Source organism: Macaca thibetana, chromosome 14 (genome assembly GCF_024542745.1).
Source record: "Macaca thibetana thibetana isolate TM-01 chromosome 14, ASM2454274v1, whole genome shotgun sequence".
Taxonomy (NCBI): domain Eukaryota; kingdom Metazoa; phylum Chordata; class Mammalia; order Primates; family Cercopithecidae; genus Macaca; species Macaca thibetana.
This window is the reverse complement of record NC_065591.1, coordinates 113,355,241-113,372,355: the sequence shown is the minus strand read 5'-3', so window position 1 is coordinate 113,372,355 and position 17,115 is coordinate 113,355,241. Positions and strand designations below refer to the sequence as shown.

Here is a 17,115-nt window from a genome sequence, read left to right as displayed (position 1 = left end):
TAAAGAACAACTCAAGACACACAGAGACAGTGGATTTTCAAATAGGTGTTTTCTTGACCCAGTTAAATTTTTATTCAGTGAAAAAAGTTGACATTGAGACAAAAATTATCTTAAAATTGTGCAACAATATAGTAAAACCTTCAGCAGATTTCAGTGACTTGGAAACTTATCGAGGCAATTGAAATTATAAATACCTAATTTCACTTTGGAGAGAAACAAGTATACAGTGTTTCACTTTAAATAAGAGTAGAATAGGCCTTTATTTTGCCACAAATACTTTCGATTTTGCCTAAAGTTTCTAATAGTTCATAACAAGAGTCTTTAAATGAGAAGTGACATAGAATATTTGAGGATAATGTTCCACTCCAGCATTCATGCTTATTCCATTTGAGCTATTACACATGAAACTAATACCATTCTTGGGTTATTACTTGGCTGTGATGATTTAATTCATAATATGGCTGCTCAAAATTAGTGGGCAGAAACATATATACAACCCATCCTCCCTCAACCCATTTTCGGTGCTGGTACTCCATCCGAAAACACACTTACTGTCCGTGTACCCAACAGTACATATCTCTTGCTATCCATTCCATATCTCAGTCTTGCATAGAAAGTAGTCTATATAAACTTAATGCACTGGCTTTTATTACACAAAAATTGTACCTGAAAGGCAGCACACACTCCAGTTAAGAAAAATAACATGACAGGAATGTCAAGATATAATCCCAACACAAGATTCTGCACAGAGTTTGAGAGTCAATTCCGAAAATCAATATGGGGTGATATTCAGTTTGGTTACGTCTCTGGATGCCTTCTCTAAGGGACCCCTCCAACCGTCTGCAGAAGGAAGAAAATTTTCAGGAATTCACCATGACTCCCTTCATGGAGAAGGGACTGACCAAACCTGACAGGATGGTGTTTCTGCCCTAAGGAAGTGTACTGGAAATATAATCTTACTAGATGCAGGGACCACTGGGTAAGCATCTGAAGGCAGGATTCACCAAGGAGGAGTGGGTGCTCATCTGTAAGGGGCTCACCATACTACTGCTCTCCCAAGCCTCCCCTGAAAATGGCCAGTTTTGAGAAGGGTTACATTCCTTAAATTTTTGCTGAGTATAGCCAAACATGATGGGCAGGAGAGAAAAGGCAGCTGTGTGTCCCCTGTCCGTCCTACCCAAATATCCCTGGTGATGCTACCAAAGACAGAACCCCAGGAATTACTTGTTCAAAAGTCAAAGTTTCAACAGTTACCCAGAATAATAACTATCTACCCAGCTTGTCAAGGTAGCCAGGAGCTCCGGGAGCTTCTCACCTGTCTGGAACTAGGACTGCACAGACATGGCCTTTTCCTGGAATATCCTCTGTAGAACTTCACTCTCTGACATTTTATCCATGTGGACTCGTATCTCATAAAGCTCAAGGGGCATTCAATACATCCAGGAATAAAATCAGCTTCCAGAGAAAACTCATAAGCAAACCCCCTGCCCACCAAATTTTAGAGGCCCATCGTGGTCCACATGGATGCAGGCATCTGACATTCTAATGTACACCGCGAGAGAATAAAACCTTTTTCCTGCACGGCGTGACCTTCTGAGGTGGCATCTCCAACAAGGTACAAAAGCCCCTTCTTCACAAGCAAGGAGGGACTCCAGCTGGTCACAATGAAGACAGTTATCTGGTCACCTTCAAAGGCTGTCTGTAGTATGAGGCATTTGTTTTCATTTCCTATTGGCACTCCAACCTCTGGATTCTTTCAGACAGCATATACACATGAAATCCCCACAAAGCTACGCAGAGGGAAACGGGAGTGTGTGCTTCAAAAGTTCATAAAAATATACAATTTACATATAGCTGCATCTATCTAGCTTAGTCTTCAGGAACTTAGCTCTTCTGTTTATAGAAAATACTCTAGCCCTAAAAAGCTGCTTTTTTTCAAACAGCACAGTGGCATTTTCCAAGGAGAGGGGTGATGGCCAGTCTACAGTACTGTGCACTAAGCATTGGGAGGCACTGGTAGCTAGAACTGGATGCTCAAAAATATCTCAAGCTGCCAACTGGAGACATATGCTCTGTAAAAAGGCTTGCCTATGGAATAACTGAAAATAACATCGCAGAGCCTTTTATATCAGCTTTTACAAATGCCACCAAAAAGTTGGCAGAAAAAGAAAAGAAAATACACTTCCTAGTGGTTCAATTAAATGACTTACCTCCCACCAGGTTGTTAATGATTCAACTATTTAAAGAGCTTATTAAAGGGGAGGTGGTAGGGCTTAGAGTTTTGAACAAATCTCTATAGTAAGACATGATAAGGCCAAAAAAATTCCAGTCTTTAAAAAAAAAAAAAAAACTTAAAAAAGGAGAGTGACAGGAAAGAAGAGAAAATACACTAGAAGAAGGCTTATCATTACCACCGGTTGTTAAAATGAAATACAGCCCTACCCGTATGGCAAATTAAAGGTCGACAGCTTAAAATACTCATCTCAGTATATATATAAATAAAAATTTTAAAAACTAAAAAATTTAATTGGCTCTTTGTTTTCTAAACAATCCCTAAGTAGAATAAAACTATATTATCACCCAAGAATGATACTTTCGGTTAAAAGAAACTAAACACTTGTGAGAAGGTGATGCATCGCACCTAAGGGGGGATGGGGTTTTACAAAGCTTGCATATCAAGGACATATATTCAGAGACACGACTTTGGACTATTCCCAGACCTCACTGCTTCTTGGCTGAAAGGAAATTCTTCAGTGAGAATCATACAGTACAAGTCACAACGATGCTAGACATTGGTACCTACAACGCTAAGCATAAAGGGTTGGCATCAGCCCACGATGGCTTCTACATAACTATCAAGTGGCCATGGTTTGAATACAGGGGTGGCATTTTAAAGGCAGAAGGAAAAAAAAGCACAGCTTGTTTTACAGAGAGAATAAATGAACACCCTCTAGTGCTCCTGCTGTTGTTAACTGGATTGAGGAGTCTCAACGTTTTAGATCTTCTCTATCTCTATGAGAGTGTACAGCACTGTCTCTTTAGATTGGGTGGGGGCATGGGTGAGGGAGATGGAAGAAAAGAAAAAAAAAAAAGAGAGCGAGAAGGCACTGACCCAATTCAAAATGACTGCATACATCAGTATGGATTTTTAAGGACAATAAGTGGCCATCTCAACCCAAATACATAATTTTACATCTGAGATCCTTCAGTAGTAAGTAAAAACAAAAAATGGAAAATGGAAAAATTATGTACTCTATTGGCCAGTGTATGGATCATGGCACAGATCTAGAACTCTCTCCTACAACAAGGGTAAGTTTTTGCAATGACAATGAAACCAGTGTGTAATAAAGCAGTGTTATCATTTTGTAGCTCTCAAAGCTACATCTTGTACAGAGGCACATACAGTAAAATTCCATCAATTAATATAAGAGAGGAAGCTGTGGGCTTGCAGGGCTTCCCAGGCTGCAGCTCTGTTTAACTGAACTCCGGCAATGACTCAGTGCTCTCTCCTGCCAAAGACCATTATGTGACACACAAGTGAATCAAATGGATTGCTTCCGGAATGGCAACAAAAAATGCTTCTGTTCCCACCTCCAACCCTATGGGTAAGGGGCTCATAACACATGTGGTGTCTAATGACCACTAAAGCCTGGCCTTACACAGAGTCCCAATAAATTAACAAAATAACATAAAGAAACCTTCCCCCATAACACACCCACACACTTTCCTATAAACTATATCCAAACAAAATGGAGTATCTGCGCACACTTTCAAGGAGAAGGGGTTCCACCCATCACTCTCTTGAGGTTTTTATTAAATACATTTCTGTGTCTTAGAAAAATAAAAAGATTGGCCAATTTACTGAACCAAAATTATCTCACAGACTTAAAAGCATGCCCAGCAAGCACAGCCCTGTAAGACTACATTAATGTCAAATCAAAGCAATTTGGTTACTCAAATCAACCTGGTTTGAAGTTCACAGTTGATTACTACAAAGTTTATTCATTCCTTTCTTTCCTTTTTTTTTGTTTTTTGTTTTTTGTTTTTGGCCCATATAAAAATAACATATTGCAACTCAAAGTGCATCTTTTAAAATAAACCATCAACTATCTTTATCAAATAAAATATTTACACCATTTGGTTTCTAGTGAGGAAAGCTCTTTCAGGCTATCACCATGGGGACGTCATCTGAAAATCCAGTTATCATAGGAGCATCTTCATCATCTTCCCCTAGAGACAAAACAGTCAGGCCTTGGTGAGTTCCAACACACTTTAACCTGACCCCACATCCCACCACTCTACCTACCCCTCAACCCTACCACAACCCGCTAGCTGAGAAGGTCAACGCCATAGCCAGGCAGACACCATAATCAGTTCTGAAACCCAGCCCAGCTTCCCACGGTCCCTCCTGGCCACCTTCTACCCATCGACGGATCCTCATACTGATTTTAATGGTCATTTGAACATAGCCAAATTAGGAAAACAAAGTTTCTCAGGAGAAGAATCTTATTACCTACACAAAAGCTAAGTGGGTGGTTTGGGTTCCCCAGTTTGAGTTATCCATACCCTACACTAGCACAGTGAACTGCAGTGTCTGCTTTCTCTTCTGAACCCAAACTGCTCTGGGGAAAAAGGATCTTGGTGGGGTTTAAGCATTTTGAGGACAGCTTCCCAGACTAATGGCTATCCTCTTGTGACCCCTGGTATAATCCTGTGCAACCAAGTGTCGACCGACACTCAGGGATTATCGCAGGGCACCGTGACGGGTCGACTCCTTTTGCCTCCAACAGCAGAAGCAAAGAAGCCACCCCATTTACGCAAGGCAGTCCAGGTGCCGGCTTATTAAGCAAGAAAGGAAACTGACAAGGAAAGGGAACAGAGCTAATATACGACCCGTGAAGGGGAATATACAAATGTCTTTATACACATAGATAAACAATTATAACTAGTTTACAGAAAAAAATAAACTTGTACATTCACAGTCATTAGTCTCAGTTTGGGGAAGCCTTGTAACACACCCACTTAATTATATTACTATCTTACTATCTTTATTAGCATTTAGGGTTTTCATTGTGCAAAGATTCCAAAACGGGAAATTTCTTCCTTTTTCCCTTGCTATGTGTCAAGAGAGGGGTCCCCAGTGCCCGGGTTAAGGACCACCAGTACCAGTACCTGGCCTGTTAGGAACGGGGCCGCAGAGCAGGGGGCAAGCAGCGAGCCAGTGAGCATTACAGCCTGAGCCTCGCCTACTGTCAGATCAGGGCGGCATTAGAGTCTCACAGCGCAAACCCTGTTGTGAACTGAGCATGCAAGGGATCCAGGCTGAGCGCTCCTTATGAGAATCTAATGCCTGTTGATCTGAGGTGGAACAGTCTCATCCTGAAATCATGCCCCAACCCTCCCCGCTCCACCGCTGGTCCAGTGAAAAAAATTATCTTCCACAAAACTGGTCCCTGGTACAAAAAAAGTTGGGGACCACTGTGTTAAGGTACATAAAAGAATGGCTGGTGAGGTTACACTAGCAACCAGAAAGAGAAACAGCAAGACGGAAAGGGCCTCCTTTGATAGAAGCTGATTGGGAAAGCATTATTTGTTATCTCAAGTTAGGATCTTCAGAGACGTCCGACCTCCAGGTCAGTGAAGGATGAGAGAGGGCTCAGATATTCTTGAGGATTTTCCCAAACTTTGGGAGTCTCAACGCCTGGGGCCTATCTATCCTTCCTGTTTGAGGCACGCTCCCTGTTTCAGGCCAGAACTACACAGTCAAAGATAATACAACATTTTAATTAACTTAAAAGGTAAAAAGTAAGGACTCTGAATGGTTTAACCAAAAGCCATGGAATCAAATCGCTGGCTGATGAGAGCTCCTCTAGTGTCGAAAGACGAGCTGAGGGTGGGTGTTTCCTCTTCAAGTCATTGGCTGTGTGCCGGCCAGCCCTGGGAGGAAGAACCGACTTTCCCTGCCCCACTTACCCAGGTCATCCCCAGAGGAGAAGATTGCGGACCCCAGCCTGGAGCTGTAGTGGCTGTTGGCGAAGGCGGTGAAGCTGCTCTGCAGCCTCCGGTGCTTCGTGTACAGGATGGCAAACCCCACCCCCAGGCTCAGCAGTATCAGGAATAAGATGGGCACCACCACGGCAGCAACATCCGTAGATCTGGCAGCCTGCATGGCGGATGCATCTGCACCTGCCAAGGCAAAGTTCCCACCAATAAGCCCACCTGAGGGCAGGAGAACAGACCAGATGACTCCTCAAGGCCCCACCCACCAAAAAAAGCTGGGGGATCGCCACAGCTACACAAACTGCCTGTCTGGTATGAGACATTTCTGCATGTGCGTGATGCCTGATTGCTTTCCGACTACTTGCTATGGGCTGATAGACCAAGGGCCTTGTGCATGCAAATACGGTAATTACATTAGACTCCTAATCACTGCCTTGTTGGTTATTTAGATAATCTCTTGGAAGGGAGACCTTTGTTGGGGTATCAACATTGATTTCATTAGCATTATTACTTAAGACCACTTGCTTGCCTTACATAAGAGGATGTGAAATCAGACCACTAATTAACGAGATTGCAATTATTTCCCCCTACTTGGCACCAAAGTCACTCTGAACTGCAATTACCTGAAGCTCCATTAAGTGATACAAACGAGATTCCTATACCACAATACAGACTTAACAGCTCATGAAGTTTTACGAGGTTTTTCACTTAAGTAAAAAAGAGAGTGGGGGAGAAAAACAACTTTCCATATACATGTAACATTTTTTAAAGCTCTTTACAAAGCCGTTTTGCCATTTATAACCTAACACAGATGGCCCCTTCCTATTGACTTAAACAAACTGGCTCTGTGATGAGTCACTAATAGATTTGTACCACCAGGGCTCTAGGGCAAAGCCATGGCCCACCTTCCACGCTGCTGGGGTAGGGGCCAGTCTCCTTGAAAGCGGTAGACTTTTCATGTTAAAAATTCCAGGGAATGTCTGAACTTGAAAATGAAACCTAGGAATCAGGTTTTGGCAAAGGAAACAGAGTGGACTTCCCTCAGGCTAGGTCTCCATGAGGAGCCTCAACAGGCTTGGGGTTGCTCCCTGGTATCGGGAGAAGTGGCACAGGCCAGGACTCTGCTTCATGTAGAAAGCTCTGTCGCTACCCAGGCATTCACCCTCACAGGGTACTCATTAAGATGGGCCAGAGAACCACCATTTCTTGCAAGCTTAATTTAACAATTCAATATTCATGTCTGTATTTAAATTTCTTTCATTATTTCCTTGCCAGAAAAAAACTCTAGCAACATCTTATTTAATATGTTCCAACCTATTCCAACTGTGCTGTGGTTAATGAAGCGGGTGTGCTCGGCCGGAGCAGTGAAGAGGAAGTCGGCACAATGGAGGCTGGGAGCTCCAGGAATGAGCGCCCTCCCTCCCCCACCCCACTTCCAAGGGGAAGGTGAACATGAAGGGGCAAGATGTCAGTCAAGAGCCCTTCTGCCTGACAACCTTGGTTCCATAAAGGTGGCCGGGAGGGGTCTGCACAGGAATTTTTCCCAAAGCATATTTCACAGGTTACCAATTAGTTTTGCCGAAAAATGGGGCTCTATTGAGGAAATCCTAGGTCAACAAGAGTTGTGCTGGTTTCTGTAGGACCTTCTCAGAACCTCTAATATGTTATGATTCTCCCAAGGGAAGTGGCAGGCAGTGCTTCCCTCTCTTAGTGGGGGGTGCCAAGGATAAATATTGCACGAGATCTCACCCTGAGAAACACTATGAGACGGAACATTTAACAACTCTAACACAAGATTTTGGCTTGAGCACTGGTTAGTTCTTGGCTGAGAGTAAATGGAACTAAAAAAGACCAGTGGCAAAACATTTGTTGAAATCCTGGCCAAGCTACTCTAATGTAAGCAGACTTTCTGTATGAACGGAAGGGTCTTCTCTCCTACCACTAGCATGGCCCGGCATAAGACATAAGACAGAGATCCCAGGGCAAATTCCAGGCCTAAGCTTATGCTGAGAGCTAAGATGAAGCCGGGGCGGGGCGGGGGTGCGCACTGTTATATGATTTTACATGTAAAATCCATGACAAAGAGATGATCTACTGGCTTGGGGACCCACAGGGTATATTAGCATGGTAGAGGCTCTGAGAAGTCCCACAAAAAACAAAACTCTTATGAACCTAGTATTTCTCTTTTTAAACCAAGCCTTGCCTTTCTTACACTTTCTGTTGAGAATCCGGTCCCCCTGTAATCTCAGCTTCTTGTACCATGTCCAGCTCAGGAAGTATTTGTTAAATACATCACTACCTGATTAAACTGATATATAAATGATTTTCTTTTAAGCTGAGAATATCTTCAAGGTGTTTTAGAAAGACACGTGGTCATCAAATCATCCAACGTTCTTGCTATTTCCCCAGAACTGCAGGCAGAAATGGACAGCAATCACAACTCACCAGAACCCAGCTCATCGTACAGCAGGATGGCAGGCTCCCCACAGATCTGACTGCCAAAAAGGCATCTTGCTTGGACAGTGAACGTGTAATTATGACCCATCTTCAGGTTGGAAATTTTAAAGAAATTGTCAGTAGTATTCCCAAGGTAAGCTGTGATATTCATGGCACTATCATACATGTGTATCTCATAGCCCTGAAAACAAACACAGGAGATTGCTCAGGAAGTCGAATATGGAAACTGACAGCCTAGTCTATTACTGGTTCCAGCTTTATGTGAACTCCTCACTGCAGGCTGCTATAGATGCTAAAGTGCTCTGGGTTTCTCCTTGTTCTTTTTATACTACCACTGAGATACTGGATTCAGAAAATGAAAATTTGCTCATCTCCAATGTCTCAAATAACTGCCACCCCCCGCCCCCCACTTACAAGCTATATTGTGGAAATGAGAACTGTGGCCCTCAGGAAAGTCACTTTAACAAAGCCACACTCAGAGTTGTGCTCAGCAGTCTGCCTGTCTCAAGCAATATTAAATGCCACCAAGAATCTGAACAGGTTGCCGTAATGGGATTTGACTAATAATAAATCCAGGTCGCAGTGGACTCCAGCAAAGGGGTGAGAAAGGGGAACTTGCAATTAGAAAAGACAGGACATTTGTCCCCAGAACAATGTGTAGGAATGACCTTGTCGGCTCACTTCCTGTCTCCTTGCTTTCTAGCTCCTCCTGAGCTGATCTCAGCTCCCCAACAACCTGGCCTTGAAATAAGAAGCACTGTAGCTTGATCAGGCCCCTGTTCACTGGAGGAGAGGATGAAATGTCTTCCTAGTTAGAGCCCTGGACTCTGGTGCTGGGAAAAGTCACCCTTGGGACAGCCCTGGCCCAGGATGCTAGCTGGGATGAGGGCTGACAATCTGACCTCTCTGCTGATCCCCAACTATTCCAGTGTCAAAGCTATTGACACTCTCCACCATCCCCCTGAAAAGACTCCATCCCTTATCTCTAGCCACATATTGGGCCCCCTTGCATAATCACAGTCTCTTGATCCCAACACCACTGACCTGTCTATTCTTGATGTGATTTGGTTGTGTCCCCACCCAAATCGCATCTTAAATTCTAGCTCCCATAATTCTCAGGTGTTGTGGGAGGGACCCAGTGAGAGATAATTGAATCATGGGTGTGGTTTCCCCTATATTGTTCTCATGTCGTGAATAGTCTCACGAGATCTGATGGTTTGATAAGAAGTTTCCCCTTTCACTTGGCTCTCATTCTCTTTGTCTGCCACCATGTAAGATGTGGCTTTGCTCCTCTTGGCCTTCCACCATGATGGAGAGGCCTCCACAGCCATGCGGTAATGTGAGTCAATTAAACCTCTTTCATTTATAAATTACCTAGGCTCGGGTATGTCTTTATTAGCACCGTGGAAACGGACTAATATAATTCTTTGAACTCCCTGTCGGGGGAAGGGAAGAAGGACATGCTCTGCCTGTGCCAGACCCTCCATTAGGAACGAAATACTAACTTAGAATCTCAACCTAAGAGCCGGGCTCCAGCCACCCAGGAAGGATCCCCTACTGGCGACTGGCTGCCGAACTGGGATTCCCAATACCTGCCTGGAATCTCATCCCCACATTCTTTTCTATAAGCTAGCAGTTATTACCTTCCACCTAATATATATTTGGTGTCGATCGTTTGTAAAATACATAAAGGTTATAAAGAAAATAATTTAGATTACACAACATCAACCACTCATACATTATTTAACCCATCCTCTTCTGTTTGGCATTTCGGCCATTTCCTCTTTCTTACTGTCATAAATTCTGTACATAAATTCTTCAGGCACATTGTTTCTTTAGAGTAAAATCCTACAACTCCCAGATCAATGGGTGTGAACACTTTTAACATTTTTGATAGATATTACCCAAGAGCCTTACTTAAGGTTGAACCAATTTATATTCACAGAATGTTTACTTCCCTAACTATTATCCATACCGGTTATATTCTTCCCTGCAAATCTTTACCAATTTAACATGACAGGGCTACCTCTTTGTTATTTACATTATTGGTGAGGTTGAACTTTTCTCCTTTTGCTTACTGCTGCTGGAATTTTTTGCTTTGTTACATGTACCTTCTTCAAAATTAGAATATTTCTGTTGTGAATTTACTTGAAAGCTTTCCTTATATTTAAGGATATTAGCCATTTAGATATCATAGTTGTAAGAGTTATGAGAACTCTCACAGAGTGTGTGGTGAGAATTTTCCAATTTTCATTTCACTTTGCTTTGGCATTGCATGGTGACTACTTAGAACCCACAGCTCTTTGCCTATGCTGCATCTCCAGGTAGCCATAGTTGATTCATCACATTCCTATTTAGCTAAGGCTTTGCTGTCACTGGGGCCAACCCAGCTTTACTCAAGAATCTGTCCACCCTTGGGTGGTAAATCTACTCCCAGGTCTCACTCCCCTTCCCCTGTCTTTTGCTGTGAATATCATATTGGCCTACCAATAGCAAAACCAAACAAAACCAAGGTGTTCTTCATAAGTCAGCAAGGTATCTTCAAGTACCTCCTGCTCCCTGTAATTTCTCTGGGAAGAGAGTGCTGAGATGCCAGGCTGAGAGTGCAGCTCAGCTCCTGGTACTGAAGCCACAGTCCCCCCCTCAGCGAGTGTGGAACAGGCGGGGCTCCTGGTGTGATACCCTGAGCCCCAGCCCAGCTGCAGCTTCTGCGGGAAGCACAGCATGGCCTCCAGCCCATTCCTCTTTCTTCAGAGGAAGACAAGTCAGGATTGAAAAGTGCTTAGTGCAGAGATTCTCATCTTTAATGGGCAATATAAACATTTCACTAATTAGCAATCCCATCGAAAATGGTCCTTTAATTCTCAAGTTCATGTCCACGTCCTATTCTTTTCCTTTCTTTTTTTTTACACTATCTATGCCAGCAGGCTGTTAACGAGCTCATCTCTGAAACAGCATTTCAATTAAATTTCCAAAGTCATTGAGAATGAGGGAGGAACTTACCCTACTTTCATTAAAATGCTTTTCCTTTAAACCCAGGCTTTTCCAAAACAGAAGAACATGGTCATTTTCTGTTATGATTTTTAAGGCATCAGGTGCTGATAATGAAACTGAAAATTAAAGATGAAATGGCATGCAGTTAGTGGATACACATTTGAAACTCCATTTTCTTGTCTGTCAAAGAGAGATTAAATAATGCTAGCCTTGGAGGCTGGATTACGGAAAAAATAAAACATACAGACTGCTGAGTACAGAACCTAGCATGTGGTAGATATTCTTTAATTGGCATCTCTTTGTTATTCTTATAACATCTTCAGGCAAGAAATCTGGACAGTACTTAATTTAATAGCCCTTGTAACCAAGGGTGTACAAAAACAAATGGGGTGGGCTAGAGGGGTGGTGGGGAAGGAATGGGATGGCGTAAGGAGTTTCGTCTGAAAACAGGACACTGGAGTGACGATGGCTCGTGGCCCGGGCCCACTGCATGCCACTAGCATAAATGGGGATGGGCCTCCATAACCCACTATCAAAACTCCCAATAATACCTGCTGTCTGAGCTTACTACCATCTTTCTGAATTGAGCATGACTGCCCTTAGATCCACTGCCCAGCTATGGTCTCCCTCCACTTCGACATGTCAGACTGCCACAACGGACCACTGAGAACCTGCCATTCAGATCTTCAGCTACATCGTGGTAACTATCCGGTTTTATTTCCTCTCTTGGGCATCCCTCCTCTCTTTTCCTTTAGTAATATCAAAACAAGTGAGGGGAGTTAAAAAGACTTAGAAAATATAGAAAACGATAGCCACTCCCCAGCCCACTGTGCCCCGGCCACCACGCCGCAGCCCAGACACTGGAGCCTCTGCATTGCTCTGCCCCTGTAGGGATACTGAAGGCAGCGTTTGCACTTCCTGTGAAACTCCTAATGAAAAGTCTGTGTCTGGAGGTCTAGCGGCACAGCACTGTGGGCACTTGGCTGTGCGAGGAGACCTCTAACCTCTCTCCCGCTTACCTGTGGTAATTTTGATGCTGGCATCTTTGCTCATGTTCCCCAGTTGGACAATGATGTGGTATTTCCCACCAGGTTCCAACTTGTTAAGGGTATATTCCACAGTACTGTTACGGGATTTTACTTTGTAGCTCCTGTCAGTCTTTCTTATTAGATCTTTAACTGCAATTGCATACAACTAGGACCGAAAAAGAACATCTGAATGATAATCAGAAGGCTGACATTTTTCACTCTTTGTGGTTCAGTGGTGGACAATGCAGTGTATTAATAGCTGTGACCCACAGCAACCATAGTTTGAGTCCCAAACTCTGACTTCATTCTTTGGAAAGCCTTTGGAGGACCAGGTCCAATCTTAAAATAACTATTCACTCATAGAATTGCACATAGAGTTATCAATTAAATTTTTTTTAGCCCTCTAGGGAAGGCCACGTTTATCGTAGCATCAGCAGGTAGGTTGGAACAAGCAAGCACATCCAAACTCAGTACTCAACTTCCATATCTCCACCATTGCAATAGTTCATGGATGTTGTTGGTGGAGAGAGAATGAACCAAAGTGTTCAATCCTGGCTCTAAAGGGCAAGGATCTACTTACTTTCTCCCAGGCTGCTTCTAGGTATATGGGTGCAAGGGAAAATAACAGGGCATATAGTAAGCACAGGAAATTCAGTCACAACAAAGAAGTGGAGAGTTGAGAGGAGTATTAGCAACCAAGCATTTTAAACCAACCACTGCTGGATGAAGGGGAGTGGAGAGAGGGCAGAGGGCAGAGCAGCCCAGAGCAAGGAAAAAATGGGCGATTTTTGTTTTGTTTTGTTTTGTTTTGTTTAGGATCAACGCTCCTTTCAAAGAGGGGTCACAAACTTTCTGTAAGGGTCCACACACAGTAATACTGTAGGCGCTGAGGCCCAGAGAGTCTCCACCACAACGACTCTGCTGATCATTGCACAAAAGTGGTGAGATATAATATACATATACAAATGGGCATGACTTGGTTCCAATAAAACTTTATTAAAAAAAAAATAGGCAATGGGCTGTGTTTGGCCTGCAGACCTCTGTTTGCTAATCCCTGTGTGAGAGGGTCAGGGAAGGAAATGTGAGCAGCAGAGAAGAGCTGGGAATAATGGAGAAGTGTCAGTTAAGAAGAAGTCCCTATACGGACCCCATCTTTGGCCAGACAGAAATGGGAGAGACCTTCTGCTGGGTGCCAGAAAGCAGGCCTGTGTTTCTTGCCCCATTAGAGGACCCCCTTCCATCCCACCCTACCCTAACCATGCCAAGAATAAACATAGAGGCCTGGAAGCCCGGCCCACTCACCAAGTCCTGGTCAGGAGAGTCATACGGTGATTCCCATTTGATGACCACGGAGGTTTTGCCCGTATGAACCACATGCAGGTGACGGGGCGGAAGGCGGCTGTCTGGAATCATCTTCACTACAACGTAGTCAGACGATGGCCCCTGGTAGGGTACCACCACCCGGACCTAAAGCCCAAGCACACACACAGGAAAAAAATATATCATGGCCTTATGCAATCTTTATTAACGTATTTTTTCAACAAAATAATGACAACAATTAACGTTCAGTTAGTAAAAAACAACATAAAATATAAAGTAATTTCCCACCTACCCCAGATCATTTTCCAAGAGGTACCACTGGTAAGAGTGTTTGTGCTTCCTTCCAGAAATGCCCTATGCATATATAAGCACGGATATGTATATACATGTATCCTTACCCATATAAGCATGTGTATATGTAGCCTATCTTCCGCAAATATTTTTTATACAACTGAGACAGTGGCACACATATTCTGCTCTTGGCTTCTTTCACATAATAAGATAGCTTAGAGACTTTTCCGTATCAGTACATTTAGAGTTGTCATATTTCTTATGAATGGCTGCCCTGTACTCCAGTGCATGAATAAATCACAGTATGTTTAACCAGTCCTCTCTTCATAGACATTTAGGTTGCGTCACATCTTTTGCTATCATAAGTAATAATAACATACCAAGTATCTTTCTCCATCTATCTCAGCACACACATAAAAGTATGTAGACTAAATTCCTAGAACTGGAACCTGATAAAAGTTTTTGATTTATCTATACTTGTGATCATCTGCCAAGTTATCAATCCTCTATAATGGAGCTGCAGTTGGTGACAGTGGTCGTTCATTCCGTATTTCAAGCAAGAACCCGATGATGCTTATGAAGAAGAGGAAGTTGCCTCTCGTCACACACATCGATCCTGGAGTCCAGGTATGCGAGCTCCCCAGGTCCTGGGTTGAGCCCAGAGCCCAGGACTTAAGACATCCCTTAAAAAACTTAAATGGTACAGGAAACTTACCAGAAACAAATACTGCTCATCCTTACTGACAATGACCGTCTTATTGTGGAGCGAAGTAGTCAAGCTCTTCGGGTTGCGATAGAGGTCAAGAAAGGACGTGGCATAGAAAATACCATACACCTGAAAGCAGAGAATGGAAGAGGACATCAGCTCATGGGCCAATGACCTCATTTCCTTGAAATCCCCAATTTAAGACCCTGGAACTGCTTCAAAGGAGCTCAGAGAGAAGTCTTCATTCTACATTTATTACATTTATAGCATTTACAGAGAAGGCACTTGGGCCAGGCACTGTATGTAGAGCTACAAAAATAAATATGATGTGGTCTCTGTCCTCAAAGAGCTCATTCTGGAGAAGAGGCGGGCAGAGAAGAAAAACATACATAATTATAAATAACAAGTGGCAAACATAGAGCGTTAGATGCTACACCAGAAACCCACATGATGAGCCAGGGAACCGGGGGAGCTATTAAAGAGGGGGTGTCATTCTACCATTGGCAGCATGGACGTGGGCTCCAAGGAGATGTGCTGAGTGGGAAGGAAAGTCATGGGAGCTTGCAGAGTAGATATGAACACCCCAGCGAGTGTGTGGAGGGAGGGAAGGAGGGCAGACACTGCTGGCTGTCCAGCAGGGACCCATCCTCCCTTTCTTCCTCAGAACTCTGGTACTTACTGAGAATTGCTGCCTAGAAAAGTCTACACTGCGCACCTCCCTAAGCTAGCAGAGGCTAGACAAGGAGCTTCCAGCCATTGAGATGCAGACGTATCACACTGGAAAGCTTTAGGAGGACTCATTACAACAGAGGGAGGAGCCCTTCTTCCTGCCCTCCGGCTGCCTGGAATAGAGATCATGACTGCAGCCCCAGCACCATGAGGTAAGCTTGAAGACGCATGTCACAGGCTGGAGATGACAGGGCTCGGGTGCCCAATCAAATCGTGCTGCTCTGACAGAAGCCCTGCGCTGCTCAACTCTAAGCTTCTTTTAATTACGAGAGGAAATAAACTGTTCAAAGCCACTGTTACTGTCACTTCCTCTGCTCTATGCATCCCTGCTTAGTCCTAGCTGGTAAACATTGGAAACTGAGGGAGTTTCAAGCAGGGAAGTGGGAATGGGATGAAGCTTATGGCAGAAAGTGGAAGCCGAGGGAGTTTATTACTGGAGGGTGGGAGCTGAGGAAGCTTTCTCTGTAAGGCAGAATCAAAGAGAATTTTCTCCAAGAGTTATGTGCACAGGTAAGACAGGGGCTTGAAGAGAACTGTAGGAGCTGCAGGATCCATGGGATGAGCAGGAACTGAGCAGGGATCCATCCACAAAGGGATTTCCAAGTCCCAGGCAACAGGGTGACTTTCTCCGACACTGCTCAGCAGCTGTGAGGACTAAGCTCTGATTTGTAAAATATTGACCAAATTCCTCTCTAAGGGGTCTGGGGAGTCATGCCCTACAAACCATAAATTCTCATTAGATGGGTTTCATTTCATCCTATATATCGGACTTACTTTCCAACCTGACCCTGGCATAACATCATGAGACAAGGAAGAAAATCAAAATATTTTACCCCAAAACATGTTTCTTTGTCATAGCTTGAAAAGGCCCTGCAAAGCTGTCCTTCGTGGGGGAAAATTCACATCTGTAAAGAATCTCTATTCACATAGCTAGATCTTTTTCTTCCAGGCCCTCCCAATCCTGAAGACATTAACTAAAAGTCTTGCACCTTTTAAAGATCTACATAGGAAACATTTGTCATCTATTTCCCCTAAGGGCAGCCACTGAAAGACTTCAAAACAACCTTGGTCTCCACAATCTTTTACCTTAACCTGATCATTTCCTTTCTGTTGATCTCAGGTCTTCAGACAAACTCAACCAGATGACAACCAGAAAATGTTTAAATTTACCTATAGCCTGGAACCCCACCTTCCTCGCGCCCACTTTGAGTTGTCCTGTCTTTCTGGATCAAACCAGTGTATTTCCTAAATGTATTCGATTAAAGTCTCACACCTCCCTAAAATGTATAAAACCAAGCTGCATCCTGGCCACCTTGGGCACGTGTTCTCAGGACCTCCTGAGGGCTGTGTCACGGGCCGTGGTCACTCATATTTGGCTCAGAATAAATCTTTTCATATATTTTACAGAGTTTGATTCTTTTTTTTTTTTGACAGCTGAAAAAGGACAGACAGACGGGAGAGCACAGACAGAGAAAGAGGAAGGGAAACCCTGAAGACGGTGATCGCCTGGGAGGATGTAAGAAAGATAAGCGCTGAGGGACTCAAAGGAGTCCCAAAGCAAATGCAAATGGAGCTGCAAAACATGAGGTG

The 17,115-nt window shown here is 43.6% G+C and overlaps 1 protein-coding gene across 1 annotated transcript in view; it reads right to left on the bottom strand.

Annotated features, from left to right (window-relative positions):
• Positions 1-34: 34 nt before the first annotated feature.
• SORL1 (sortilin related receptor 1) overlaps positions 35-17,115 on the bottom strand; it is a 179,197-nt gene continuing 162,116 nt past the window's right edge. The window contains exons 42-48 of the mRNA XM_050755570.1: positions 14,806-14,925; positions 13,782-13,946; positions 12,471-12,645; positions 11,461-11,567; positions 8,446-8,638; positions 5,974-6,186; positions 35-4,230 (exon numbers count right to left, since the gene is read on the bottom strand). Coding sequence (XP_050611527.1) covers positions 4,163-4,230; positions 5,974-6,186; positions 8,446-8,638; positions 11,461-11,567; positions 12,471-12,645; positions 13,782-13,946; positions 14,806-14,925 — 1,041 coding nt within the window. The 3' untranslated portion in view covers positions 35-4,162. The remainder of the gene's footprint in view (positions 4,231-5,973; positions 6,187-8,445; positions 8,639-11,460; positions 11,568-12,470; positions 12,646-13,781; positions 13,947-14,805; positions 14,926-17,115) is intronic.